The 19,815-nt window shown below is 47.9% G+C and overlaps 2 protein-coding genes across 7 annotated transcripts; both read left to right on the top strand.

Annotated features, from left to right (window-relative positions):
- Nucleotides 1-21: 21 nt before the first annotated feature.
- On the top strand, nt 22-16,336 carry WDR45 (WD repeat domain 45). Of its 6 annotated transcripts, none has more exons than XM_038587416.1 (11): nt 22-45; nt 12,650-12,721; nt 12,851-12,925; nt 13,015-13,119; nt 14,019-14,127; nt 14,251-14,345; nt 14,816-14,895; nt 15,011-15,219; nt 15,300-15,401; nt 15,485-15,630; nt 15,874-16,336. In XM_038587416.1, exons 2-11 carry the CDS (start codon nt 12,667-12,669, stop codon nt 15,981-15,983), a joined length of 1,086 nt encoding a protein of 361 aa, XP_038443344.1. In that variant the 5' UTR covers nt 22-45; nt 12,650-12,666; the 3' UTR covers nt 15,984-16,336. The 6 variants fall into 6 exon arrangements, with proteins under 6 accessions (XP_038443344.1, XP_038443345.1, XP_038443341.1 ...); XM_038587417.1 differs by lacking the exon at nt 22-45 and adding an exon at nt 11,063-11,215 and having other exon boundaries at nt 14,022-14,127; XM_038587413.1 differs by lacking the exon at nt 22-45 and adding an exon at nt 11,063-11,215.
- A 296-nt stretch (nt 16,337-16,632) lies between these two features.
- PRAF2 (PRA1 domain family member 2) lies at nt 16,633-19,524 on the top strand. Its single transcript, XM_038587419.1, has 3 exons — nt 16,633-16,965; nt 18,075-18,292; nt 18,715-19,524. The coding sequence occupies exons 1-3, from the start codon at nt 16,787-16,789 to the stop codon at nt 18,852-18,854; spliced, it is 537 nt and encodes a 178-aa protein (XP_038443347.1). The 5' UTR covers nt 16,633-16,786; the 3' UTR covers nt 18,855-19,524.
- Nucleotides 19,525-19,815: the final 291 nt, after the last annotated feature.

Genomic DNA, 19,815 nt, shown 5'->3' with positions numbered 1-19,815 from the left:
TATTTCAGCCTTGCTTGACCTGTCAATGTTCTATATGCGTTTGAGGTGAGTGTTTTCTGCTGTTGTTGGGCAGAATGTTTTATAAATATCAGTCAGGTCAACTTGGTGGCTACTGTTATTTCAAGTCTACTATATTCCTGCTGATCTCCTGCCTACTTTTTCTATGAGTAATGTGGACAGGGATAAGGAAATCTGCAACTATAATTGGGAATTTGTCCATTTCTCTTTGCAGTTCTATCAATTATTGCTTCATGTATTTTGAAGCTCTGTTAGTATCTGTATAAATGTTTAAGATAAATGTTTATCCCTAGTAATAACCTTTGCTCTGAAATCTACTTTGTTTGATACCAGTATAACAATTCCACCTTCAAAAAAAACCCTAGTGTTAGAATGATATATCTTTTTCCATACTTTTTAAAAACCTATGTATGCCTTTATATCTCAAGTGTGTTTCTTTTTTTTAAGATTTTATTTATTTATTCTTGAGAGAGAGAGTCAGAGACACAGGCAGAGGGAGAAGCAGGCTCCATGCAGGGAGCCTGATGTGGGACTCGATCCTGGGTCTCCAGGATCACGCCCTGGGCTGAACGTGGTGCTAAACTGCTGAGCCTCCCGGGCTGCCCTCAAGTGTGTTTCTTATAGGCAGCATTTAGTTGATTTTTATCCAATCTGACAATCTTTGTCTTTTAACTGCAATATATAGGTCTTTTACCTTAATGTGATTAATGGGATAATATGATATGAAATTTGAGTGTATCATCTTGCTATTTTCTATTTGGTCTATCTCTTCTTTGTTCCCTTTTTTAAAAAGACTTTATTCATGAGAGACAGAGAGAGAGAGAGAGGCAGAGACACAGGCAGATGGAGAAGCAGGCTCCCTGTGGGGAGGAGCCCAATGAGGGACTCGATGCCAGGACCCCTGAATCATACCCTGAGCCAAAGGCAGATGCTCAACCACTGAACCACCCAGGCGTCCCTTTATTCCCTTTTCTTACTTCTTCTGCCTTTTTGGTATTAATCAATTTTTTAATGTTTCTTTTTCTCTCCTGTGTTACTTTTTATCTGTAACTCTTGGATTTGTTATTTTATTGGTTGATTTAGGATTTGTAGGATACATCTTTAACTTATAATTTACTTCTTTAACTGATACTATACTACTTCATGGATCATATAAGGATCTTACAGTAGTAAGTTTCCATGTGTTCCTTTCCAACCTTTAAGCTGTTGTTTTCCTTTTAAAAAAAGATTTATCTATTCACTTATTTGAGATAGAAACAGAGAGCAAAAGTTGGGGAGGGGCAGAGGGAGAGGGAGAAGCAGAACTGCAGACTCCCTGCTGAGAGCTGAGCCCTATCCTGGGCTTGATGCCACAACCTATGAGATCATGACCTGAGCAGAAATCAAGAGTCAGACACTCAACTAATGGAGGCACCCAGACACCCCTATGCTGTTGTCTTCATGCATTTTACTTTTACATATGTTAAAAACACCACAAAACGTTGTTGTTTTTGATTAAATGGACAATTAATCTTTTAAAGAGATGTAAATAATAAGAAAAATATCTTATATATTTATCTATGTAGATATCATGCCCAGTGCTCTTCATTTCATTGTGTAGATCCAGATTTCTACCAAATATCAGTTTCCTTCAGCCTGAAGGATGTTCTTTTACATCTTTTGTTTTGCTGTTCTAATGGTGTTGAATTCTTTCAGCTTTTTCATGGCTAAAAATGTCTTTGTTTTTCCCGTGTTTTTTTGTAAGACATTCCTCCTAGGTAAGGAATTCTAGGTTAACGATTTTTTTTTTACTTTAAATAGGCTCCACACCCAACATAGAGCTTGTACTCACAACCCTGAGATCAAGAATCACATGCTTTACTGACTGAGCCATCCAAGTGCCCCAACAATTCCTTTTTCAGTATTTTATTATGTCATCCCATGTTCTTCTGGCATCCCTGGTTTCTGGTGAGAAACCAATAGTAAATCTTACTGAAGTTCACTTCTATGTCCTGCTTTTAAGATTCTCTTCCTTGGAGATGCCTTGGTAGTTCAGTGGTTGAGCATCTGCCTTTGACTCAGGGCCTGATCTGGGGTCCTGGGATTGAGCCTCGCATCAGCCTATGTCTCTGCCTCTCTCTCTCTCTCTCTCTCTCTCTCTTTCTCGAATAAATAAATAATCTTTAATCTTTAAAAAAATATTCTCTTCCTTGATATTTTCAAGATCCTTTTCCTTTGTGTTTTGAAAGTTTGCTTATGATGTGTCTGGGTATGGATCTCTTTAAATTTTTCCTACTTGGAGTTATTTTGTTTCTTGGATGTAAAGATTGTTTTCATCAATTTGGAAGTTTTTGGCCATTATTTCTTCTGCCCCTTTCTCTCTTCTCTTCTTCTGGGACTCCCAATATGTATTCAGACATACATTTGATGGTGTCCCACAAGCCTCTGAGGCACTATTAATTTTTCTTCATTCTTTTCTTTCTGTGTCTCAGACTGTATAGTTTAAATTAATCAATGTCAAGTTCAATTATTCTTCTGCCAGCTCAAATCTTCTCTTGAGCCCCTCAAGTGAATTTTATTTTGTATTTTCTTTTTTTGTGTATATTATTTTAATATTCACTTATTTTAACTCCTAAATTTCTGTCTCAAACTTTTTTATAATTTCTTTTTTTAAAAACTTTTTAATAATTTCTATCTCTTTAGCAATATTCTTTATTTGGTAAGACTAGTTTAATGTTATTAAACTTCCCTTTGTTCTTTAGACATGGTTTCCTTTAGTTCCTTGAGCATATTTATATTAGTGATTAAAAATCTTCATCTAATACAATCCAATATCTGGGCTTCCTTAGGGACACTTTCTATTTACTGATTTCCCCCCATATATGGTCCATACTTTCTAGTTTATTTGCAATTTTTCAATCTAGACATTTAAAATAATGTGGCACTCTGGAATTCAGATTTTCTCCTCTCTAGGTTTTGTTGTGGCGCCTAGACAGAGAGTTCCTTAAATTCCTTGAACCAATAAGTCTTCAACCTTTGCCTAGGGTTTGTGTGTGTGTTGGAGCATGTCTTGAACACACCAGCAGGTAGTTTACAACTCTGCCTTGGCCTTCACTTTAGCTTGCACAGAGCATAAAGTGCTTGCACAGAGTCACCTATTGCTGAGAGCTTAGGGCCTTCTCAGTTCTTTTTTGGGAATACACAGCCCTGTGCATGCACATGCATGTGGCCTTCCAGATTCCCAGGAATATGTCAGGGCCTTTCAAAGCCCCCTGTGGACATCTCATTACCCAGCTTTTCCTTTTCATGTTTTTTGGTCAACTTTGATTTCATTCCAACTGTTTTCACCACCTCAAGCATCTGTGCTGTTAAACAATTACCACCAATTGTTTTTTATTTTTTATTTTTTTATTTTTTTGTTTTTATTTTTTCACCAATTGTTTTTTAAAAGGTTATCTGAGCTGAGGAAGTTCTGAGTCAGATCAAATAAAGATAAGCCCTGTAAGTGGGAATTGCCAAGGAACTGCCATAAAGGTAAAAAATGACAATTCTCTGGGCTTCACACCCATTAGAATGGCTACTACTTAAAAAAAAAAAAAGAAAGAATAACAAGTGTTTGTGCAGATGGGGAGAAACTGAAACACTTGAGCACTATTGGTAGGAATATTAAGTGGTATGCTGCTATGGAAAATAGTATGGTAGCTCCCCAAATAATGAAAAGCAGGATTACTATGTGATCCAGCTATTCTACTTCCAGATATATATCCAAAAGCACTTGAAAGCATGGTATTGAAGAGATTTTGCACAGCCATGTTTATTGCAGTGTTATTCATGTTAGCCAAAAGGTGGAAGCAATCCAAGTGTCCACTGATTAATGAAATTGATAAGCAAAATAAACAAACAAATATTTATTTAGCCTTAAAAAGAAAGGAAATTCTAGCATATGTTATAACATGGATCAATCTTGAAGACATGATGCTAAGTGAAATATGTCAATCACGAAAAGACAAATATTGTATGACTCCACTTATATGAGAGCAGTCAAATTCATAGAAACATAAAGTCAAATGGTGGTTTCCAGGGGCTGGGAGGAGGAGGAATGGGGAGTTGTTGTTTAATGGGTATAGAGTTTCAGTTTTGCAAAATGAAAAAGTTCTGGAGATCTATTTCATAACAATGAGAATATACTAAATACTACTGAACTGTACACTTAAAAGTGCTTAAGATAGTAAATTTATATTATATTTATTTTAAAATTAAAAGCACATGAACACCTACTATGTGCCTGGCACTCTGGTTCATCTTTGGATACCTAGTGCTTGCATAATAGTGGGTGCTCCTCATCTTTCCGTAACATCCTTGAAATGCTTTTTCACTTGACTTTCAGGAATCCCTTTTTGGTTCTGTTCCTGCCTCACTGACTGCTCCTACTCAGTCTTTTGTGGGCTCCTCCTCATTCCCTTGACCTCTATACCTTGGGAATGCCCCAGGGCTTAGGACTCTGACTTCCTTATGTACACTCACGTCCTTGGATATCTTCTCTAGTTTCATGGCTTTAAATAACATTGATGTTCTGACAGCTCCTAAATGCATATCTCCAGCCTATACCTCTCTCCTGGTCTTCAGTAATCCCCAGTCACCTACACAACATCTCTACATGATATCTCATAAGCATTTCATACTCCAGAAAAACAAAACCAAATTTCCAATTTCTCTTCTCAATCTGCTTCGCCAGCTGACTCCCAGGTGAATTAAAACCTTTTGAATCATTCTCACACCCTATATCCAATCCATGAACATATCCCTTCAGTTCTACCTTCAAAATAATTCCAGAATGCGTCTTATCCTTTCCACTTGCCCAGTGTCCAACCCACCAAGAACCATTGTCTGATTTACTGTAATAGCCTCCTAACTGCTCTCCTTGCTCCCCTTTTTCCTGCTCCCCCTTGGTCTTCACATAACAGCCAGTGTTCTTTTGGAAAGGCAAATCTGGTCATGTCTCTATCCTCTCCTCCAAACTCCCTGGTGGCTCCCTATCTCACTCAGAACAGAGGCCAAAGCCTTTATTTTTTTAAATGTTTGAGCCAAAGCCTTTAAAGTGGCCTACAAAGCCCTGCATGATCTGCTCCTGACACCATAACTCAGTGACCTCACCTCTCAAGCTGTATTGATATCCTTGCTGATCCTTTTGCCTGCACTGCTCTTCTCCTAAATTTCTATGACTCATTCCCTCTCTTCCTTTAGGTTTCTGCTCAAATGTCACCTTATCACAAAAGCTTCTCTGACTTCAGAGCCCATCTCTGACTTAGGAACCCATCTTCATTCAAATAAGATGTTAAGCCCTATTGGCTCTAGTATAAAGGTGAGGTAAACATTCATTGTGGAGGTGAGGATTGGTTGGTACCTCTATAACCAGAAGTTTTAACAGCTTTAATTTAAAAAAATATTTATGTATTTGAGAGCAAGAGCGAGAGCCAGAGGGCAGGGTGAGGGGCAGAGGGAGAAGCAGGCTCCCTGATTAGCAGGGAGCCCCATGCGGGTTTGATCCCAGGACTTCAGAATCATACCCTGAGCCAAAGTCAGACAGTTAACTGACTGAGCTACTCAGGTGCCCCCTAACAGCTGTGATTAGTAGTTCTCAGTGTGGTCTGGGATCTCTGGAGGTCCTCAAGAATCTTTATTTTTTTTAAGATTTTATTTATTTATTCATGAGAAACACAGAGAGAGGCAGAAGGAGAAGCAGGCTCCTCGCAGAGAGCCTGATGCAGGACTCCATTCCAGATCCCGGAATCATTTCCAGAGCTAAAGGCAGAAGTTCAACTGCTGAGCCACACAGGCATCCCCTCAAGAATCTTTCAAGGCATCTCGAGGTCAGAAGTATTTTTCTGATACTAAGACATTATTTGCCTTTTTCACATTCATTCTGTCACAAGTGTGTAGTAAGAGTTTTCCAAAGGACATCAAATATGTGATATCTTGAGATTGAACTCGGGAGCATATGAGAATCTAGCTATTTTCTATTGAACCAACATCAGGGGTGCGTGGATGGCTCAGATGATTGAGCTCTGCCTTAGGCCAGGGTCCTGGGATCAAGCCCCATGTTGGGCTCCCAGTTTGGTTGGGAGTATGCTTCTCCTTCTGCCTCTGTCTCTTCCCCTGCTTGTGCTCTCTCTCTCTCAAGTGAATAAATAAGAAATCTTTATGGGATTCCTGGGTGGCTCAGCAGTTGAGCATCTGCCTTCGGTCCAGGGCGTGATCCTGGAGTCCTGGGATTGAGTCCCACATCCGGCTTCCTGCAGGGAGCCTGCTTCTCGCTCTGTCTATGTCTCTGCCTCTCTTTCATGAATAAATAAATACAATCTTTTAAAAAAATAAACTGCATTTTAAAAAATCTTTAAAAAAATAAACCAAACATTAAAGAGATTTACAAAAATGTAAAACAATGCCACTCTTCTCACAAATGTTTTTTGTTTTGGAAAAAATGCTATTTATGTTAACGTGATTTTTAAAGAGGATGACAATTTTTAGGAATGTAGCTTTCAGGAGAGCTCCAAGCCCATTTTCCTACCTTCATCCTGTTAGGCTGCTGGTTTTCATTGGTATGATGGAGCTGGGTAGAGGGGGGCAGGAATAAGGCACATAAGGAATAATGCACAAAGCTCATCCTTATCAAGATTCAGGTAGTTTTCTTTAATTAATGCTCCTCAGACTGTTTCAAGCTTTTGGCTTATGTAAAGTTCCCAGAAGGTTAATTGGGACCTTTTTTTTTCCTATTGTTGTTGGCCAGTGTTTTCATTACTTTTATGGAGGCATGGATTTGGGAGTTCCTTACTCTACCATTCAGAAAGTGACATTATTTATTTATTTATTTATTTATTTATTCATTTATTCATTCATTCATTCATTCATGAGAGACACACAGAGAGAGAGAGAGGCAGAGATACAGGCAGAGAGAGAAGCAGGCTCCACGCAGGGAGCCCGATGCGGGACTTGATCCTGGGACTTGATCCCAGGACTCCAGGATCACGTCCTGGGCCAAAGGCAGGCGCTAAACCTCTGAGCCACCCAGAGATCCCCAGTGACATCCTCTTTTAAACATGTTGCCCTACTGTCTTCTTGTTTGTATTATTGCTGATGAGAATCTGATGTCATTTTTCTCTCTTTTTCCCATTTATGTAACACGTCTTATTTCTCTGGCTGCTTTTAGGATTTTTCTCTGTTATCATCAGTTTGGAGTAATTTCATTACAATGTACCTGCATTTAGTATTTTTCATGGTTTTTTTTGTAGTGGAATTCATTAAATTTCTTGGATCTGTGGGCTTATGTTTTTCATTAATTTTGGAAAGTTTTAGGATATTATTCCCTCACATACTTTTTCCTGTCCCTCCTCTTCTCCTTTTGGGATTCTATTTCCCTGCATATAAGGCCATTTGAAATTGTCCAATTGCTCATTTATGCTCTCTTTATTTATTTTTTGGATTCTTTATTTTTCTGTTTCATTTCTTTAGTTTCTATTGGTATGACTTCAAGTCACTAACAGTTTTCTTCTGTGATGTCTAGTCATTAATCCTCTACAATGTAATTTTCTATAATTCACGGACTATATAATTCATCATTTATTTTATTTTATTTTAAATATTTTATTTATTTATTCATGAGAGATACAGAGAGAGAGAGAGAGGCAGAGACACAGACAGAGGGAGGAGCAGGCTCCATCCAGGGAGCCTGATGTGGGACTCGATCCCAGGACTCCAGGATCATGCCCGGGCTGAAGGCAGCGCTAAACCACTGAGCCACCGGGGCTGCCCTACAATTCATCATTTAAAGTGTATGATTTTTTTTTTAGTTTACTTTTGTGCAACTATTATAACACACAGTTTTAGAATGTTTTCATTACCCCAAAAAGAAACCCCATACCCCTTAGCAGTCAGTGCTCTTTAATCCCAATCACCACCCTACCCCCCACACCCATGGGCCATCACTGCTGCTGTCAGCCCTAAGCAACCACTAATGTACTTTCTGTCTCTATGGACTTGCCTATTTTGGACATCTTGTACGTGGAATCTTACAATATGCAGTTCTTTGTTGACTGGCTTCTTTCACTTAGCATTTATTTTTAAGGTTCTTCCATGTTACTGTATTTCCTTTTTTAAAAAAGATTTTTATTTATTTATTTATTTATTTATTTATTTATTTATTTATTTATTTATTTATGAGAGACACAGAGAGAGAGGCAGAGACACAGGCAGAGGGAGAAGCAGGCTCCATGCAGGGAGCCTGACGTGGGACTGGATCCCAGGTCTCCAGGATCACGCCCTGGGCTGAAGGCAGGCGCTAAACTGCTGAGCCACCCGGGCTGCCCACTTTCTGCTTCTTTTTATGCCTTTTTATGCCTGATCATGTCTGTTTGGAAACAGACATCATAAATTTTACTTTTTTAGGTGCTGGATTATTATTCTTATAAATCTTCCTGACCTTTATACTGAGATAGTTAATTGGAGACAGTTTCCTTTTTCAGGGTCTTATGATTTGTTAAGTGGGTCTGGAGCAGTACTAAGTCTACAGTTAGTTTTTTTTCCATGACTGAGGCAAGACTTTCCTGTGTATTTTACGCCCTGCAAATTGTGAGTTTTCCCAGTCTAGTTTACAGGAGCAAGAACTATTCCCTGCCAGTGTGCCAGGCCCTGTTCCCTCTAATTCATTTGGATGGTCCTTTCCCTAGCCTTGGGTAGTTTTTTCGGTGCATGCACTGATCGCTACTCTACTGAATGCTCACAGGGAACCCTCTGCAGATTTCTGATTCTCTCCCTGTGCAGCTCTCTCTTGATATTCTGTCCTTTGAATTCTAAGTACCCTTGTCTCTCTGAACTATCTCAATTTAGGGAGGTCATCAGGGCTTTCTAACTCAGTCTCCCCTTCCTGTGCTGTAGGATGGAAACTCTCCAAGCAGCATGCTGGGCCAATTGTCAGGCTCATCTTGTTTCTCATTTTTCAGTGATCACTATTTTTCACTGCCTGATGTCTATGTCTTGAAAACCATTGTTTGATGTATTTTGTCTGGCTCTTTTTGAGGGGGGAGAGTTGTTTCAGGTGAGAAAGCAAATTCAGTCCCTGTTCCTCCATCTTGATTGCAAGTAAATGAGGTGTTTATTTCTGACACCTTTTGATAAGGAGACAAACAGAATTTGCCAGGAACAACAGAGAAGAATCAAGCATGATATATCTGCTGTTTGAATTGAGTGACAAACTGAGTGTTGTTGTTCCATTAGTTGAGATGAGGGAGACAAGAGTGTATTTGAGCCAAAAAAATCTGAGATCTGTTTGGATGTATTAAGTGTGAGCTACTTTAAGAGACATCACAAGAAGATGTCATACAGGCCATAATTTACGTATATACGTATCTAAGTCTGGTGTTCAGGAAAAAGGTCTAGGCTAGAGGCCTAAATTAGTGGATCTCCCAAATATTTGCAATAATTAAGGATACAAGAGAAGTTGAACTCCCCTAGGGAGAGAATATTGACTACAAAAGCAAAGGGGCCAGAGTCATACCCAAGGATGCTCTAATATTTGGAAATTGGATAAAGGTGGAAGAGTAGACAGAAACAGGATAAAACCAAGAGAGTGAGAGTAAGAAACTGGAATGCATTGGGCAGTCATAGGAGAGGGTAGGGAAATGACTGCTGGTTTAGCAAGATTATTCACAGGTGATCTGGTTAAGAGCAGTCTCAGAGACATGGGAGTAGCAGAACCCAAACTGAATTGAGTTAAATATGGTCTGGGGCATGAGGCAGTAGAGACTGAAGAATGCCACAAAACTGGCCTTGCCAAGGATCACAGCAATGGAGTCACACCTAGGGCAGTATATGGAGCCCAAATTCACAATATGTTGACAGCCTCATACATGAAACAACCCAGTTGAGCAATGCTACATTTATTCCATGGAATGCCAGCAATCAGTTACAAAGTTGGAATTAAAACAGACTTCTATTATATGTTAATAAAATTTTTAAAAAGCATCAAAACAGCACTTGAGAAAAACCATGGCTACACGGTATCAATGTCAATGCCCTGATTTTAATGTTTTACTATTAATTTTATATGTTACCTTTGGGGGAAACCATTAAAAGTACATCTGATTTCTTTGTATTATTTCTCAAAACTACACGTGAATCCAGTTACCTCAAAAGTTAAAAGCTGAATTAAAAAAGTATTTCCAGGGATCCCTGGGTGGCGCAGCGGTTTGGAGCCTGCCTTTGGCCTGGGGCGCGATCCTGGAGACCCGGGATCGAATCCCACGTCGGGCTCCTGGCATGGAGCCTGCTTCTCCCTCTGCCTGTGTCTCAGCCCCTCTCTCTCTCTGTGACTATCATAAATAAATAAAAATATTAAAAAAAAAAAGTATTTCCAGGGCAGCCCAGGTGGCTCAGTGGTTTAGCACCCCCTTCAGCCCAGGGCCTGATCCTGGAGACCCTGGATCGAGTCCCACGTCAGGCTCCCTGCTTGGAGCCTGCTTCTCCCTCTGCCTGTGTCTCTGTCTCTCATGAATAAATAATAAAATAAAATCTTTAAAAAAAAGTATTTCCAGTAGACACATAACTGGTCTTTTTTTCCCCACGGTAAGCATTTACCTCTTACCAGTAAAAACCCATTTTTTTTTTTGTTTTTTTAAACAAAACCAAGGGCGGGGAGTGGCTGGCTTCCCCTGGGCAAGGGGAGTTTCAGCTTTCCAAGGTCTCCAGGTCTGTGGCCGCCCCGGCCTCCCCACCCGCCTCTCTGGAAATCTGGGAGGACAAGTATTTCCAGCCAGGAAGGCCGCTCTAGCCCACCTCGGAGGCCCAAGTCTCGTTAGCCCAGAAAGTTAACGCCTCTCGCTCTCCGAGCAGGACCGAACTGGGGAGTGCTCGGCCCTCTTCCGCTCAGCAAGGGAAAATGTCTCTCGTCCACCCTCCTCGGCTCCCTCAGACAGCCAGGCCCTTGCACAGCCTCTGGAGGATGCCACTATGGCTCACGTAGCTCCAAGGACCTGGAACCCCAGTGAGGAGAGCTGCGGCCGCGTTTTCCGGCCAGGATGAGTCACTTCCGGTCACAGACTCCCTCCCCCGGAAGTGAGACCTAATGTAAACACCGGAGCCGGGCGTCTGGGCCCGGGAGGTCAGAAAACCGGGCCGCGGGCGGCACCGACAGCTGGGGTTGGGATCGGGCACGCGTGGAGGTCAGGTTTGTGCAGGCAGCGGAGAACTGGGGCATGATCCCAGAATTGGTTGGAGTCTGGGAGAGGGTTAGGGTAGTGGGTCCCTTGAACCGAGCGAGGTCTTGGTGGTCGGGAGGAGTCTCGGACAGGCAGCCTAAGTGGGTGCGGGCGTTGGAAGGAGTATGTGGGCGGTCTTGGTTATGAGGAAATGGAGGCATCCCGGGGCAGGGTTCTTGGGTGGCAAAGAACTTTGGAATTTGGGTCCAAAAAGGGGTCATGGAAGGTGGGGCTGTACTAAGAATTAGTCTTTGGGGAGTGAGACGGTCCAGTGGAGGTGGCACAAGGGGGGGAAGGTAGGTTTGAGCTCTTGGAGAATGGGGAGGGGTGTACTTGGGCAAAGGTCTTGGGGAGATGGGGGGTTTGAAGGGAGTATGGGTGCTCTAGGGCAGGAATCTTAGAGGGGCCTGGGGCAGGCGTCTTGGTGGGGTTGAGTTGTTACAGGTGGGGGTTTGGGGAGGTGTGTCCTAGGCAAGTCTTGGTGAGGAAGGCTGCCCTGAGGCAGGGGGTTTGGGGCGGGGATAGAGAATCTGGAGGAGGAATGTAAGAGGGATGGGATTCCTGGGAGTAGGTTCAAGCCAGTCTGCATTGGAGTCAGTGACAAAAGCACATGGAAGGGGATGTCCCAGGAGTGGACGATTGGATGATTTGAAGTCATAGGGGAATCTGTAGGGTATCTAGGGCATAAGGGGGCCTGGGGTGCATCCACGCTGGCCCTGGTTGGACAGAGGTTAGCATGGCATGAGAAGGGGTCATCTGGAGCTAGGCATGGGATCCTGAGGGGGTTTGGAGAAGCCTGGGAAGAGGGAAGGTGTGCGAGGGCTCTGACATGGTGGAATAGGTTGGGAGCCTCAGAAGGGCAGGAGGAGAGGAAGTCCTGTGGGTGGTGGACCAGGGCCAGGGCCAGGGAGGTGTGGGAAGAAGTGAATGTCTTAGCCCTCTTTCCCTGTTTATTGGCAGGTGGTGGAGTGGGATGCTAAGCCCAGGTGTGAAGATGAGAAGTGGGTGGGAGGGGGGTGGTTCCAGGCCACATGGGGCATATGGACCAGGATTGGCTGGGGGTGGGGAAGAGATATCACTAGGGCAAGGGCACCCTCTACCCCATTATTTCTGGACAAGCAGTGAGGGCCAGGGAGTAAGAAGGAGATGAGGAGTCCAAGTCAAGGGAGACCTGGAGCTGGGGTCAACCAAGTGGAAGAAGATGGAGAAGTTTCTGGCCATGCTCTTTGGGGTCGTGGGAGCTTAGTGACCCCAGGACTATCCCCCTTTTTTGTTTTCTTTGTAGCCCTGCTGGGAGCAGTAGGTAGTAGAGGAGGAGGAAGAAGTCATTTGAGGACAGGAGTTCTGGGACTTGGAGGGCAAGCCCCAGGACTCTTCCCAACTCTATACCCATTTGTGTCCAGGGAAGCAATCCTGGACCATGACTCAGCAGCCACTTCGAGGAGTGACCAGCCTCCGTTTCAACCAAGACCAAAGTGAGAGAGGCTTGTGCTTGCACCATTGTGGGTGGGAGGGAGGGAAAGAATGGCCAGAGGTGGGTGTTAAGCCCCTAGCTTCCAGCTGGGCATCCTTTCAGGCAGCTCAAATTTCCCTCATCCTCCCAGGCTGCTTTTGCTGCGCCATGGAGACAGGTGTGCGCATCTACAACGTGGAGCCATTGATGGAGAAGGGGCATCTGGGTGAGCCGTTGGTGAGGGTGGGGCAGTGGGCAGAAGGGATGGGCTGGGCCTTGGTTCCCACCCCTACTGACACCCTGGTCCTTGTCCAGACCACGAGCAGGTGGGCAGCATGGGTCTGGTGGAAATGCTACACCGTTGCAACCTGCTGGCCCTGGTGGGTGGTGGTAGCAGCCCCAAGTTCTCAGAGATCTCAGGTAAGTGCCGTCATCCCATCCTCTGCCCTCAGCCCAGATTCCCCAGAATCCTGGCTTCCCCAGGCACCCCGAGGCACTGGCAGATGAAGATGGTAGAGCACCTCAGAGTCCCGCAGTGAGGGACTCTCACTGGGAAGTCGTGGATCTTACCGCTTGAGAAGCTTGGTGTTTTGCCTTCACTTAACACTTACTGAATGCCTCCTGTCTGCCATGTCCTTACCTGTGGAGCACTTGCTGTGAGCCTGGGACTGTTCTAAGCACTCAACACATATTAACTCACTTAAAGTCTCATGGTAACTCTCTGTGACAGGAAGTATTATTAACCCCATGTTTACAGATAAAGAAATTGAGGCTGAGGTCCAGAGAGGTTAAATGACTTTTCCAAAGTCACACAGCCTATTGGTCTAAAAATCTTGAAGCATCCTCCCTGGTGCCTTCTGGCTTTGGGCCTCAGGAGCCATTTGTTCTAAGGGTTTTTGCTGATCCCACTGGGACGTGGAAAGAGAGGCCTGGGCGTGTCACAGAGCCCTAGGATCCATCGCAGAAGTCCTCTAGGTGTATGTATTGGGAGCTGGAGGCAGAAATAGTTACTGAGGGGGAAGTTACAGGCCTGGGTATAAGTCCCTGCTTGGTTGCTGATGGGCAACGAGGTCCTTGGCCAGATACTCACCCCCCTCAAGCCTCTGTTTCTTCATCTGTAAATGAGTATAAGGGTTTGAGAAACCTGTTCTGTCAGCCATCATATCCACAGGCGCTCATGCCATAGGAGGCTCACGTTGGTGTTAGCAAAAGGTCAAGCAAGTGGGTTGAGGTCCCATGGGGAGTAGGGGTGGGTCCTGTGTCACCAGGGCTGCCCCTCGCCCTAAATCTTGGCCCCGACAACGTACCCACCTGCCCAGCAGTGCTGATCTGGGACGATGCCCGGGAGGGCAAGGACTCCAAGGACAAGCTGGTGCTGGAGTTCACCTTCACCAAGCCAGTGCTGGCTGTGCGCATGCGCCATGACAAGTGAGCCTGAGGAGGACCCGGGTGGGGGAGGTAGGAGGTCCCCCACAGCAGGCAAGAGGGTTAGTCCTGGATGGGCATCCTGCCCTCCCCTTACGGACATCCTGCATTGTGTGATGCCCACAGAATTGTGATCGTGCTGAGGAACCGCATCTATGTGTACTCCTTCCCTGACAGTCCTCGAAAGCTGTTCGAGTTTGACACCCGGGACAACCCCAAGGGTGAGAGGACCCAGATACGCAGGTGTGAGGGCAGGAGGCAGTGGATGGGGCAGAGGGACAGAAATGAGAGAATGGAAGAGGCACCAGAGAAGCCAGGAAAGGGGGGGCAGAGAGAGAGTCTTTGTGTAGAAATGCTCAGGTGGACTGAGAGCTGCTCACATTCTCAGTCTGTCCATCTTTCCATCCTTTTAGCCAGTTCTCTCTCCCCCTCTACCCCCGGGTGCCCCAGATAGCAGGTCAGAAACACCCAGTAAGGACACAGGTGGCTGTGCCAGGGATCCTTGGGCCCTCCTGGGGCCGCCACAGCTGCATGGGGAGGTGGGGAATCTGCCTGGCCACTTGGGGGGTTCCATGGGTAACCTAGATCACAGAAGGTCAAGGCCTGGCCCTTATGCAGCTTCTGTCCATTTTGAGACTCTGCTCCCCCTCACCAGCGCCCGCCCCACCAACATTGTGTCCTCACACCCTAGGGCTTTGTGACCTCTGCCCCAGCCTGGAGAAACAGCTGCTGGTGTTCCCAGGACACAAGTGTGGGAGTCTGCAACTTGTGGTGAGCTGCCTAGTGGGCAAGGGTAGGTGGGTAAGTGGGTGGGCTGGCTCCTGTGTGGATGGTTGACCTCTGCCTTCTGGACTACCCCAAGCCCAAAGTGCTCCTTCTGCCACAGGACCTGGCGAGCACAAAGCCTGGCACTTCATCTGCTCCGTTTACCATCAACGCCCATCAGAGTGACGTGGCCTGTGTGTCCCTGAACCAGCCAGGCACTGTAGTAGCCTCAGCCTCTCAGAAAGGCACCCTCATTCGCCTTTTTGACACGCAGTCCAAGGAGAAACTGGTGGAATTGCGCCGAGGCACTGACCCTGCCACCCTCTACTGGTGAGCATAGGGTATGTGTGGTGGGCTGGTGACCCCAGGCCACATGGCACATGGGCCTCACTGCTGGTTGTGTCTTCCAGCATCAACTTCAGCCACGATTCCTCCTTCCTCTGCGCTTCCAGTGACAAGGGCACAGTCCATATCTTTGCTCTGAAGGATACTCGCCTCAACCGTCGCTCTGCGTGAGTACGCCCTGCCCTGCCCTGCTGTGTCCCCATCCCCCTGCCCATGTACCACACCTGGGCTTATCCAGTGCTGCCTGCAGGCTGGCTCGTGTGGGCAAGGTGGGGCCTATGATTGGGCAGTACGTGGACTCTCAGTGGAGCCTGGCAAGCTTCACGGTGCCTGCTGAGTCAGCCTGCATCTGCGCGTTCGGTCGCAATACTTCCAAGAACGTCAACTCTGTCATCGGTGAGTGGGAATGGCTCTTGATTCGGGGTATGGCATGGGGAAAGTCCTGCATTTTGGACCTGCAGGAATTTTAGGGCATGGAAAGCCTGAGAGAGCTAGAGTGGGCAGCTCAACGCCACCATGAGAGGGATGGCATGTGGACAAAGGCCTGGAGGTAGATCATGGGTCCTGGGTCGCTGGAGAGGATCGGAGCATGTGGCTTCAGCAGCTTTTAACCTTTAACCCGTTCCCCCCCTCTTCCAGCCATCTGTGTGGATGGGACCTTCCACAAATATGTCTTCACTCCTGATGGAAACTGCAACAGAGAGGCTTTTGATGTGTACCTTGACATCTGTGATGATGATGACTTTTAAGGACACTGTGGGTTGTGCAAGGGTCCTGCAGTGGCAGCAGATTGCAAAGCCTTCAGGGGATCAGGAGTGCTGTGGAAGCTACCAGCCTGCAAGCATTAATGGGGCAGGTGCCCACCTTCCATTTGGCAGCACTATGCCTAAACAGCTCACTTCCCCCAAGCACTTCTCGTCACTGTGTGCCTGCAGGGCCAGGCCAGGGACCCAGGGAGGGAGCAGACCTCCTGGGGCTCCCAGCCTGAAGAAGACTGCTAGGGACCCAGAGGGAGTGCCCTGATTAAATCTGTGGGGATTAAAAAACCTTCCCAGAAAGAGACATCTCTGATGTGAATGTGAATAAAAGGCCCTTGATAGTATTCACGGCTGGACCTGGGGGGTGTGGGTGGGGCATGGAGGAAGTTCCAAGTAGGTGTGACCCTCTTGGACCCTGACGACAAGGGAGCAGGATGGGCCCCGTGGTTCTGACAGTTCCTATCTGCATGTCCTAGAATGCCTGCTGCGTACTTGCGCCATCAGCACCGCCCAGAACAGTCGCCCTTGGGCGCCCCCACCTGGGGATGAATGGGATCGTCTCTCCCAGCTGTGGAGACTTGATTTCCCGGCAGCCCCTGCAGCCTTACAGTTCAGGCGTGTTTGCCGGTGTTTCCGGTCACATGTACTACGGTTGCGTAGTTGGCCCAGCTGGTTAAGAGAGCCGCCCCTCGGCCCAGACTTCATTTCCCGGTGTCCCTCGCAGTGGCGTGGGGTGTAACGGGGGTTGTAGTCCGGCGGCTCTTCTGGCTGGTCCAGCTACATTGACCGGCAGGATGTCGGAGGTGCGGCTGCCACCGTTACGCGCCCTGGACGACTTCGTTCTGGGGTCGGCGCGCCTGGCGGCTCCGGATCCGTGCGACCCGCAGCGTTGGTGCCATCGCGTCATCAACAACCTCCTCTACTACCAGACTAACTACCTTCTGTGCTTCCTCTTCAGTCTCGCTCTGGCTGGGTGAGGGAGGGAGGGAGAGGTTGGCCTGGGACGCCTGCGGGGCAGGGAGGGTGCACCCGCGGGATCTTGAGATGGGGGGTGGCAAGGCTGGAAGGGCGAGTTCCTTGGAGATGGAGAACCTACAGGGCCTGGGAGGGGAACTTGAAGGAAGTCCGAATGTGGCTATAGGGAGTGCCTTGGGTGGGCTAGAGCCCCGAGGATAGAAGGTCAGGAGGATGGAGAATGTGGGACTGGAGGAGAGACTGGGTAAGGAGCTGGACCTGAAGATAAGGAGGGCTTGAAAGTGACAGTGGGGGTGGAGGGGGAAGATGTGAGTGATGGGGCCAGATTAAGGTGGCCCTGGAGGACTTCGGGCAGGGACAGGGATGTGGTCAAGTTGAAAGGTTGGGAGGATGGGCTGGTAGAGGCTCTGAGCTTGGACGGGAGCCTGGCTGTGATTGGAACGTTCCAGGAGCAAGTACCTCTTGGGGAACTTGAACCAGGGGTGGAAGGCCTGAGAGCAGAGAAGGGTGGAGAACCTGGAGGGATTTGGGCAGGGTTGAAAGAGACCCTTTCAAGGGGTTCTAGCAACGATGGAGAGAGATATCTATAAGAAGTGGGAACTTGGATAGGGAATTTGAAGTGGAGAAGTCTGGAAGGGGTCTTGTAAGAACTCCGGGTGAGCGGGAAATGTCTGGAGACAGAATGCCTGGAAGGGGAATCTACCGGGCTGGGCCCATAGGGTGGAGTTGGGGGTGGGGTCTAGGGGGTTGGAGAGGGGCCCTGCGGGGGGGGGGGGGGGGGGGGGGTAGGGTTGGGAGCCTGGAGGCCTAGCGGGATGAGAGGGCCTGAAACGGGAGAGCTAAGGAAGGTTGGACTGTAAGATTGACAAGAAAGAAATGAGGGCCCACAGGGCTCTTGGGAGTCGGAAGCCCTGAAGGGTGGAACTGTTGGGAGACAGGGCTGGCAGGAGTTATTTGCCGGGCTGGGGGACCCTGAAGGGGGGAGGGGAAACCAAAGCTCTTGGGGCGCGGGATTGAGTGGATGGTGGTCCGAGAGGCTTGGAGGCTGGGCAGCCCTCCCCCCCAACCCCCGTCTGCTGGGCTAGCTTAGTCCCATTGTCCTTGCAGGTACATGCGCCCGCTGCACACCCTCCTAAGCGCGCTGGTAGTGACGGTGGCCCTTGGTGTGCTGGTGTGGGCGGCTGAGACTCAAGCAGCTGTGCGCCGCTGCCGTCGCAGCCACCCCGCCGCCTGCCTGGCTGCAGTGCTTGCCTTCGGCCTCCTTGTTCTCTGGGCCGTGGGCGGCGCTTGCACCTTCCTGCTCAGCATCGCAGGGCCCGTGCTTCGTGAGTATCCGCTACCCCGCGACGGCCCGGCCCGATAAGCGGCAGCGCTTGCGCGCAGTGGCAGGCCAGCCCTGCCCTAAGAGGGGGCTGGGACGCCAGGCGGGCATGGCCACACCCCCTTGACAAAGCGCTTTCCCTGGATTTGCCTTCCTTCTGGGAACACCCCTCTCATTACTGCCCTTTCAGGCCTCACTCTTGGTATTAAGTGTCTTCCACCCGCCACGTCCCTGTTACCCTATGCCCTCCCTAGCCACGCCCCTGTTGCGAGGCTCCTTCCTGGGCCACACTTTAAGATCAGAGGCATCCAGGCCACTGGCCACTCTATTGGCCTGCCTGTGCTCCAGTTCCCCACTCTGGGCCCCCATTGGCTAGAAGCTGAGGTCTCGTCCCACTGACCCCACTCCTCTCGGCACTGCCCGCAGTGATTCTGGTGCACGCCTCCCTGCGCCTGCGAAACCTCAAGAACAAGATCGAGAACAAGATTGAGAGTATTGGTCTCAAGCGGACGCCAATGGGGCTGCTACTGGAGGCGCTGGGACAAGAGCAGGAAGCTGGATCCTAGGAGTCTAGGATCTGTACCCAAGACCTGGAGAATGCCACCCCACCCTGACCAGTACCGGGACCCAGAGCCCTTTCCTAGCCCATAAAATTGAGGGGCCCATCTAGTTCAAAGAGCAGAGGACATGTGAGACCGCTCCCCCACCCAGGTCCAAAATTGGGATCTCTCTCCTACCCAGCCCCCATTACCTAGGGGACCACTCTTCCCCAGCCCTGAACTTGGGGCTTGGAGACCAGAGCATCCGTGGCCAGCCTCAAACTCTGGACCCAGAGATACTCCAACCCCCAGTCTGGGACCTGCCCATCTACCATGCTCATCCCCAAAGCTGGGATCTGGGACCAAGGCATTCTCTTGAACCCGGGATTAAGGCTCTTGACCCTACCCCAGCTTTGAAACCAGGTCAGGGCATTGCCAAATCTTGAACCCTGGCCCCAAGTGTTCCCAGCCCCCTTCAGGACAGGATTCAGGCATCCTGACCCTGTTGAACCCTTGGTTCCAGGTGACCCAAACACTCACAAGTCCCACTTGCCTCCCTCCAGCTTCCAAATTTCTACAGTGATGAGGACCATGGGGTGCGGTGGGGTGGGGTGAGGTGAGCCAAGCCCTGACCCGGCATGGGGCATCTGTATCAGTGTTACTGCAACAATAAAGGCTGTTGCATCGCTCAAGCCAATGTGGGCTTTTGGGGTAAAGTCCGTGCATTTCAATGACCAGAAGTGGCCTTCTGCTTTTCCGTTCTGCTGGACTCTGGATCTCTTTCTGTCAAGTATGTGGACTGAAGGTGGGGGGCCGCTCGCTCTCAGCTCCTTTTTTGAACCAGTTACCTCTAGAGTGGCATTCACGCACAAGATAGTTAAGGGCAGAGTGTTTCCTATCATTTGTATCACTGAGGGCTCTCGTTCAGGGCTGGCGAGGAATCTGAGCACAGACAGGCAAAAATGTTGCCCCACATCACAGCAAGTAA

Source organism: Canis lupus, chromosome X (genome assembly GCF_011100685.1).
Source record: "Canis lupus familiaris isolate Mischka breed German Shepherd chromosome X, alternate assembly UU_Cfam_GSD_1.0, whole genome shotgun sequence".
NCBI classification, from domain to species: Eukaryota; Metazoa; Chordata; class Mammalia; order Carnivora; family Canidae; genus Canis; species Canis lupus.
This window is presented reverse-complemented; position numbering and strand designations above follow the sequence as displayed.

Bases quoted from the DNA above. Each gene is read 5' to 3' on its own strand.
- WDR45 (XM_038587416.1), top strand. From the start codon at position 12,667: ATGACTCAGCAGCCACTTCGAGGAGTGACCAGCCTCCGTTTCAACCAA. The intron at 14,346-14,815 runs GTGAGAGGACCC...CTCACACCCTAG, and splicing joins CACCCGGGACAACCCCAAGG to GGCTTTGTGACCTCTGCCCC. The intron at 15,631-15,873 runs GTGAGTGGGAAT...CCCCTCTTCCAG, and splicing joins GAACGTCAACTCTGTCATCG to CCATCTGTGTGGATGGGACC.
- PRAF2 (XM_038587419.1), top strand. From the start codon at position 16,787: ATGTCGGAGGTGCGGCTGCCACCGTTACGCGCCCTGGACGACTTCGTT. The intron at 16,966-18,074 runs GTGAGGGAGGGA...TTGTCCTTGCAG, and splicing joins TTCAGTCTCGCTCTGGCTGG to GTACATGCGCCCGCTGCACA. The intron at 18,293-18,714 runs GTGAGTATCCGC...CACTGCCCGCAG, and splicing joins CATCGCAGGGCCCGTGCTTC to TGATTCTGGTGCACGCCTCC.